The sequence below is a fragment of the Hylobates moloch genome, unplaced genomic scaffold (genome assembly GCF_009828535.3).
Source record: "Hylobates moloch isolate HMO894 unplaced genomic scaffold, HMol_V3 SCAFFOLD_2, whole genome shotgun sequence".
Lineage (NCBI taxonomy): Eukaryota > Metazoa > Chordata > Mammalia > Primates > Hylobatidae > Hylobates > Hylobates moloch.
In genome coordinates this window covers 2,460,234-2,469,228 of record NW_026652277.1, presented here as the reverse complement: position 1 = coordinate 2,469,228, position 8,995 = coordinate 2,460,234, and the positions used below count along the sequence as shown (strand labels likewise).

The 8,995-nt window shown below is 40.5% G+C and overlaps 1 protein-coding gene across 1 annotated transcript; it reads left to right on the top strand.

Annotated features, from left to right (window-relative positions):
- The first annotated feature begins 7,669 nt into the window (after positions 1-7,669).
- LOC116474468 (10 kDa heat shock protein, mitochondrial-like) lies at positions 7,670-8,617 on the top strand. Its single transcript, XM_058435450.1, has 2 exons — positions 7,670-7,680; positions 8,197-8,617. The coding sequence occupies exons 1-2, from the start codon at positions 7,670-7,672 to the stop codon at positions 8,576-8,578; spliced, it is 393 nt and encodes a 130-aa protein (XP_058291433.1). The 3' UTR covers positions 8,579-8,617.
- Positions 8,618-8,995: the final 378 nt, after the last annotated feature.

The window sequence follows — 8,995 nt, the reverse complement described above, 5'->3', positions numbered from 1 at the left end:
ATATAAATAATATGTTTGACAATATGGGGACAAAATCATAATTGGCAGAAAAAAGGTAATTAAAAAAACCAACTAAGCTAAATCAAATTGAGGAAAAAGGGCTCAAAAATAACATAACTGAATTTAATGCTTATATTTTATAGCAAGATATCTATCTATCTATCTATCTATCTATCTATCTATCTATCTATCTATCTATAGTGGTATGTGTTCATTATTTACTGTTGGGAGAAAATTCTGGAGAAACTGAGTCAGAAACACTTGAAGCGTTTACCCCAGCACAACAGCAAAGGGAGTGAGGTGGTGTTCTATCGCCTTCATATCATTTTTCCTGTATTATTTTTTAGCACAATAACAAAAATAAAACATGACAACCTGTTGGTACAATCTATTCCCTGTTTTTTTTTTGTTTGTTTGTTTTTTAATGATCTTGGCTGTCCAGAAACAACAATAAGGAGACAGTTCCTTCATCACCCCAGCTTTCCACGCAATGAGTGTAGACACGGAGCCATGAAGAGAAGCCTCCCAGCACCTGGACTTGGGGCGCCTGCACCGAGACGGGGACCATACGCCCTGTCTGACTGACTCCGCTCCAAGTAGGCCAGGGCCTGGGGCACCTCACTTCACTTTTCTGCGCCTGATTTATTCTTATTATGAATAAAACTCAGAGTTTAATGAGATTTGTGGTTTCCAAAATATTTTTGCATGCAGAAACATTTCTTTAAAAGGAATTATGAAGTCTACAGGCTGTTTTCCACTAATGCTGCTACCCACCACAGCGATCAGCGCAAGCCTTACGATCAAAATTGTTAAATTTAACTTAGCTCATGGTTTATGTGTTGAACAAATATTACATCCTTTTTATGTAGAGGTCATTTTCTTACTGAACATAATAAATAGTAAAGAAAAGGTTTTACAGAAATTGCTATTGCACCTGGGAAGCTCTGTTCAGATAGAGGTTTTTATTTCCTTCCTATAAGCGATTCAACTGCTGAAAAAATTAGCTACAAATTTATTGAAGACATGTTTTAAATAGCATCACATAAAAGGCATGATGGACATCAGACTTCGTAACTGTCATTAAAATTGTTGTTCATATATTTATTTTCTAAAGTATGTATATTTTTATTAAAATGTTGATTATTAATTTCATCTGTGTAGGTCATATTCATCTGAATTATTAAGCTATATATAGTTTAATTCAGCTATGGACTGTTATACTGGATCTTACTAATAGCCGGTTAATAGGAAAATGTGAAAATTCCATTACAAACAAGTTAATGAGAAAGTGAGAATTCTGCTACAAAGCTAGCTCTGAATGTTTGGAAGCACTGAATAGTTGTAATGACTTGACTTTATTCTTCAAGTGTAGGAAATTATCTCTCATGCATTCATTCTTTTTTCTTTAAACAACAAATAAAACCAACTACTCTTCAAATGTCTTCGTATTCCAGGAACCCTCTATTTACCATACATAAAGAACTGCTGTAGGTGATTATCCCGGTTACTGTGACTGTATGTTTTCAAATCAAGCTACATTTAATTAATAATAAATTACACACCTACAGTAGATATGTTTTCTCACATGATGCACAACTGGTTTAAAGCTATTTTAAATTCTATGTTATATATAATATGTATATATAATATATATATTACTATCTTCAAAACTAAGTTGGTGATGAACCACTTTAATTTCCTTAATTTCTGCCCTGTCATCATTTCGGTTTGTCTACCATTATCCCAGGAGGTTGCCTCTGTCTTTCCTTCTTGGTTTTGCACTGACTTTTTTCCTTTGTTTGTGTCATGTCTAATTTCTACCCCTGGATGACCTATCTAAATGGCAATGACATTCCTTACCTAGCTGGATAAGCCTTCTTCCTGCACAACGTCAGTTCTTCAAATAATCAACAGTAATTCCAAGTTGTAGAAAGCTGGTAGCTTTACCAAAGTTTGTTACCTCATGGAAGGGCAATCTCTGAAACATGTGGGCAACAGAGAGATAGAAATTGATCTTCACTCTGATCTTGAGTGTGAGACAAGTGAGTGGGGGGCTAGGAGCTCCTGGTTCAGGAGATGACAGTTTCTTAATCACCGATTTTGAAAGGTTGGAGCTCTTTATAATTTCACACCCTTGTCTCACCTCCCAACATATATGTCATTTACTACTTTCTCTGCTACCATAGGTTCAATTTTTTTCACTCAAATCCAAATACAGATTACTTTTCTTCTAATGAATGGGAATATTTAAGCAAGAATATGATATTATGCCAATTAAATTTTACTTTATTCAGTTGAAACCACTCTCACATAGAAAGAAAGAAAGAAGGAAAGAAAGGAGAAAAAGAAAGAAAGAGAAAGAAAGAAAGTAAGAAAGAAAGAAGAGAGAGAGGGAGGGAGGGAAGGAAGGAAGGAAGAAGGAAGGAAGGAAGGAAAGGAGAAGGAAGGAAGGAAGGAAGGAAGGAAGGAAGGAAAGAAACATTTCTCCTTGGCTGGGGATGTCTGTACTCATGCTTTCAGGCTGTGGTTTAGACAGTCACTTAGAGTCCTGACAGAAGCACAGCAAACTGAAAATGTTTAAGGGAGAGGCTGAGGGCTGATTCTGAGAAAGAGTAAGGTAGCTTCCTCCCGATAACAATCTTGGTGGAAGCAGTGTTATCAACTGAATTATAAAAATGTTTCTGGCATTTATTGGTTTTTACTTTCCAATTTGATGGAAATATTACTTTTTATATTTTTGCAGAAGCACCAGAACTGTGATCCGTGTTTCAACAGTTTTGTAGCTGACTTCATGTATATTTATAATTTTATCACTTTTAGACAGTTAATATTTTTTCTAATCTCAGATGTTTAAAAATGTTCTGTCTTCTTCCTATCTCATATTAAACTTATGATCTCAGGACCATGTATAAATCATCTGACAATGTTCCCAACTGAGCCTATTAATTGGGAGGTTGGTAAGAAATTGAGACAATAATCAAGCTATCTGCTTAACATCTAAAATATTGGGATATATCGTAGTTAGATGAGCAGGACTAACACGAATGAAACTGTATTGCTTTCATTTTTCCCCAAGCCAGTATTTATAACACTTGGCCTCCTTCGAAAGCAAAGTCATCCAAACAAGGACGTGGGTTTAGGCTGAATAATGGGCCGTTCCTTTGCTATGCCAGAGTGAGTGATGAGAGGGAGATGGCCAGCAAATGTTTAAAACAGGGATGCATTTAAAGGTAGCTGTTCTTGGGGAAAGTGAGTCCACTCCAGGTGAACTCTGAGAAGCACACAGAACACCCTCTCAGAACAGTCTGCACATGGGCACAGCCTGGCTCACTTACACACCAGCTCCACCCTCCAGTGCTCACTTACACACCAGCTCCACCCTCCAGTGCTCACTTACACACCAGCTCCATCCTCCAGTGCCCACTTATACACCAGCTCCACCCTCCAGTGCTCACTTACACACCAGCTCCACCCTCCAGTGCTCACTTACACACCAGCTCCACCCTCCAGTGCCCACTTACACACCAGCTCCCACCCTCCAGTGTTCACTTACACACCAACTCCACTCTTCGGTGCTCACTTACACACCAGCTCCACCCTCCAGTGCTCACTTACACACTAGCTCCCACCCTCCAGTGCTCACTTACACACCAGCTCCACCCTCCAGTACTCACTTGCACACCAGCTCCCATCCTCCAGTACTTATGGCTGCACCACAAACACGTAGCCTCCTGTCCTGTGGGCAGAGCTTGCGTGAGGGTTGAACAGGGTCCCTGTGTCTGGAGAAGGCTATAAGAAAAAGTGGAAAAGCATGAAGTGGAATTTTGTCACTCTAACTCTGAAATTGGACGAAACTGTGTGGTCCAAAACTGGCTGCAGAATCACTCAGGTCATCAGGTCACGTGTGCTAGACTTAGCCTCTCACATCTGTTTCAAGGTGGTATCTGGTCTCAGGTCTATGAAAAGGCTTCAGCCAGGTGCAGTGGCTTACGCCTGTAATCCCAGCACGTTGGGAGGCCAAGGCACGTGACCACTTGTGGTCAGGAGTTCGAGACCAGCCTGACCAATAAGGTGAAACCCCGTCTCTACTAAAAATACAAAAAGTAGCTGAGTATGGTGGTGCACACCTGTAGTCCCAGCTACTTGGGAAGCTGAAGCAGGAGAATTGTTTGAACCCAGGAGGCGGAGGTTGCAGTGAGCCGAGATTGCACCACTGCACTCCAGCTTGGGCGACAGAGTGAGACTCTGTCTCTAAATAAATAAATAAATGGCTTCACATGGGAATGTAATATCTTTCTATATTGCTACTCTTCAGTGATGATATAAATTCTTATAGGTCTGATGACTCTGTTAGATTGATTTCAGAATTTTTCTTCACTGAAGTTAAATAATTCAAATTTTCCCTCACTTTTATATTTTAAAACATTTGGCTACTCTCTTTATTACTCTGTCATCTTTGAAGGGATCATGAAATAAATAATACTTCCCGCTGGCTTTTGAATCAACCAGCATGAACCTGTGATGGAGAGGATGCTTTACCATGTTCCAAATGTATTCAAAAGGGTTTATCAAATACCTTCTGGATGGACCACACTTCATGTGACTGGCACAAGAGTTAAATACGTATTCTGAACTGGTGCTGCCTGGAATTTTAGTATTCTACTCTCCTTAAGTGTATTTTTGTGAAATTCTAAAAATTATCCAAGGTAGTCTATACACGTTTTCAATCTTTAACATAATCTCGTAAATAGAAGATGCACATATAAGTAACAATAAATGCTAATGCTGGGCGCCGTGGCTCACGCCTGTAATCCCAGCACTTTGGGAGGCCGAGGCGAGCGGATTACCTGAGGTCAGGAGTTTGAAACCAGCCTGGCCAACATAGTGAAACCCCATCACTACGAAAAATACAAAAACATTAGCTGGGCGTGGTGATGTGCATCTGTAATCCCAGCTACTCAGGAGGCTGAGGCAGGAGAATCGCTTGAACCGGAGAGGCAGAAGTTGCAGTGAGCCGAGATTGCGCCATTGCACTCCAGTCTGGGTGACAGAGGAAGACTCTATCTCTCAGAAATAAATAAATAACAATAAATAAAATAAATGAATGCTCCTAAAAAGAGTAAGTGATTTTCTTAGCCAAGGACAATGTCGTCTTTTGGAATAATGGCAAACTCTGAAAAACAAAGAGGAGTGCACGGGACGAGGAGAAAGTGTATACAAATGTGGCATCATCTCTGGCTGTAGCCACGTGTAGAGCTGATCAGAAATCAGCACAGTGAAATTCTCCGGGGATTAGCTGGAGGCGTCTCAAATGAGGTAAGTCCTAGGGGTCATTTTTGGTCAGTTATAACAGAGCAAAATGGGGCAGTACCCCAGAGAGGAAAATAGATGCCACCATTCCTAGGTTTCTTGTCTTATTGCTGTATTTTTATATTGGGAGATGTCTTTCCATGTCATCTTTATGCCAAAAATGCCTTAAACAGGCTTTTATAGTATATCCGGATGTTGATAAGGCCGCCATAAAAATCACTCAGACTATCTCCATCATGTTACACCCTCTCCCACCAGTTTGTTCTGATTTGAGATTGAAATCCATTGTCATTTGAAGTTGCGGTCTCTTCAAGTAAAATGTCCTATTTCTGTGGCTGCTTTCAATATTTATTTCCCTTTTTTCGCCTTTGGTTTTCGGAAGTTTAATTATGATGTGTTTGTCGCGGGATCTGGGGTTTTTCCTCTCTAGGTTCACTTAGCCTCTTGAATTGCAGGAGTGTATGTTTCTCCAAATTTGAGATGGCTTCAGGCATTATTTTTTCTAATACTTTTTAGTCTCCTTTTTTGTCAGAAATTCCCATTATATAAATGTTAGCTATCCTGTTACTTTTCTTTAAATTGACACAAAGGTCCTAGATACTGTTCATTTTTGTGGTCGTTGTTCTCCTTTCTCTGCCATGCAGCTTGTTTGATAACTTATCTCAATGTGTCCTCAGAGTCGCTGATTCCATCTTTGTTGTCTCTGCTCTGCTAGCGAGACCATCGAGTGAGGCAATTTTCTGCTTTTTAGGTTTTTTTGTTTGCTTTTGTCCTTTTAATTTTGGTTAATGTAACTTTCAGTTCTATATGATTTCATTGTGGGTTTTTCTGGTTATAATTTCTATGTTTTGCTGAGATTTTCTATTTTTTAGTGTATTTTAAGTAGACACATCTTCTGTTTTGGCAGGTGCTGCTCTGTTGAGGTGGAGGCAGGTCCCGTTGGGCGAGTGTGTGTAGCTTCCCACTGGGGCCCTGACATCTCTCTCCCATGGGGGGCCTTGACTCCCAGCATCTCCTTGCCAGCCTCCCTCGGCCGGGTTGACTCTTTCCCAGGGAAAGTGGGCAGTGACTTGGTTGCCTCGAGTGGGTGGAGGCTCTCCACCTCACTGTACCCTGCTGTGATCGGGGTGGTACAGTCAAGTGCAACCAGCCCTGCTGGCTGCAGAGGGGTGTGGAGGTTCGGAGCTCGCTGGACCCATCTGGAACCTGCTATACCCACCTTGGTAGGGACTCGGAGCTCCCTGCCTTGCCCACCCCCCCCAGTTGTGACTGTGCTGCCACTACCTGCTGTAGCAAGCAGAGATGGCTGGGAGGCCCGCTCCCTGCTGGGCACCCCGACACAGGAGTTGGGTTGTTGTTCTGTTGCAGTTTGGCTGAAGCGGGCTGGGCATTGCCTTCCTTCCGGAAGTGCTCCTTTTCCCCGTGACCTGTTTGGGAGCAGGCTCTCCTTGGAGCTCTTGTGGTCCACGCCTGTTGAAAGTTCTGGGTGGAGGCTTCTGAAGCACCTTGTCCGGGATACGTGAGAAGCCCCCGGAAGCCCAGGGACCCATTGCAGCTTGTTCCTCAGCCCCAAGACCCCCAGGTGCCTCCTGCTTCCACCCTTCAGGGGCCCGCATGTGTGCTGTGCTGCTGCTTGTCCTGTGTGTATGGAGGGCCCGACAGGAGTGGGGCTGCTCCGTCTTGGCTGCAAACCAAAGTCAGCTGATTTTATCTGTAGTCGTGATTTATATGGAGATACCATGGTCAAAAAAAGTGCTTTCTCCTCAGGTTTCCTATCAATACAATTAAAATGAAATAAAAATAAATGTCACACTAGAGAAAGGGATTTCTCTAGAGAAAGGGCTCCTTTTGACATGCAATTTTGTTTTTTACACTCTATTTTCAATATCATACTTTTAAATCTGAAAATCTTATTCTGTGAAAATCATCTCTTCTTTTATTTCGACCTTTATTAAAATGAGGCAGCAATCTATTGCTTAAAAGATGGTTACAGAGCATCAAATAATCCTAAATAACCCAATTTTTGTGCCTTCTCTGAGACCCTACAAGATAAGACAGCTCATGTAAATACTCAGCTATCAATTGCATAGGCTAACTGGGAAAGCCTGTGTCCCCACGCTGACCACGGTCTCTAGGAAGGTCCTGATTTTGACTCCATGGAGCCAAGTCTCCATGGACCACTGTGGGCTGCCATGTCATGTTTTACCTGGAAGTCATGAAAATAGATCGACATACATAAAAATGTAGTTGGTGCTATTATTTCTCAGTGTAATCTGAGCTGCAGATCTCCAGTTCAGATTTGAAAGAGCAATTCCTCTTGTGATTATTCTGAATTCCTTTAAATCACTGTTCTTGAAGAATGAGTGATGGGTAGGAGGAACTTTAAACTTTAAAACACACATAGAAACTAAATTTGACAAACATTTGTATTAGAGGATTGAAGATGATTTACATAGAATTGCAGCTTCAAATATAGATAATATAGAAATGGCTTCTGGATGCTATTTTCCATTAAATAATGACATTTTTTTCCTACCTTTGAATGGGAAAAACAGATATATGCTGATAATCTCTAAAAGACAATATGCTTTATTACCAATGAAATAAAAAGAGTATGCTTATATTAAAATAGTTCCTCTACCACACAAATATAGCATTTCCCAATAATTTATTTTATGCCACTGAAAACTTTATTTTTTTTTTTTTAGATTAAAAGCATTCTACAATTCAAAATTGAAACTTACTGTTTGATATGATGCTTTTTTGGTCAACTTTTAAAAATAGCTCTTAAAATAAAAAGCAACTTTGACATACGTTCTCAAGTCAATAAAATAATTTTTTTCTTCTCCTTTTATTTGTGGTCAGAGACTATGTCCTGAATTAAAGAATCTTAGTTACCGCGAGTCTCTCCTTGCGGCGCTACACTAGAGCAGAGCACGAGTCTGAGGCGGGGGGAGTCACGGCAGGACAAGCGTTTAGAAAGTTTCTTCCACTCTTTGACCGAGTATTGGTTGAAAGGAGTGCTGCTGAAACTGTAACCAAAGGAGGCATTATGCTTCCAGAAAAATCTCAAGGAAAAGTATTGCAAGCAACAGTAGTCGCGGTTGGATCAGGTTCTAAAGGAAAGGGTGGAGAGATTCAACCGGTTAGCGTGAAAGTTGGAGATAAAGTTCTTCTCCCAGAATATGGAGGCACCAAAGTAGTTCTAGATGACAAGGATTATTTCCTATTTAGAGATGGTGACATTCTTGGAAAGTACGTAGACTGAAATAAGTCACTATTGAAATGGCATCAACACGAAGCTGCCCATTCCACTGAAGTTCTGAAATCTTTCGTCATGTAAATAATTTTCATATTTCTCTTTTATAATAAACTAATGATAACTAACGACATCCAGTGTTTCCAAAATTGTTTCCTTGTACTGATATAAACATTTCCAAATAAAAAAAAGAATGTTAGTTAATGAGAACGTGAATAATCCCTGTTTCATGTGTCTCTTTCACCTGTTGTTATGTGTTTGGAATCCAACTTCTCACACTAAGGAAGCCCTCCTGTAGTTTTCATTTTAGCTGTTCTTCATGCTCTGTTCAATCTTTTCCTGAGCAGGTTCATCCCAGGATAGTGTGCAATTCAGTTCAGCAAGTATTCACTGAACAGAGACGCACCATTGTGAGGGGTACGGAAC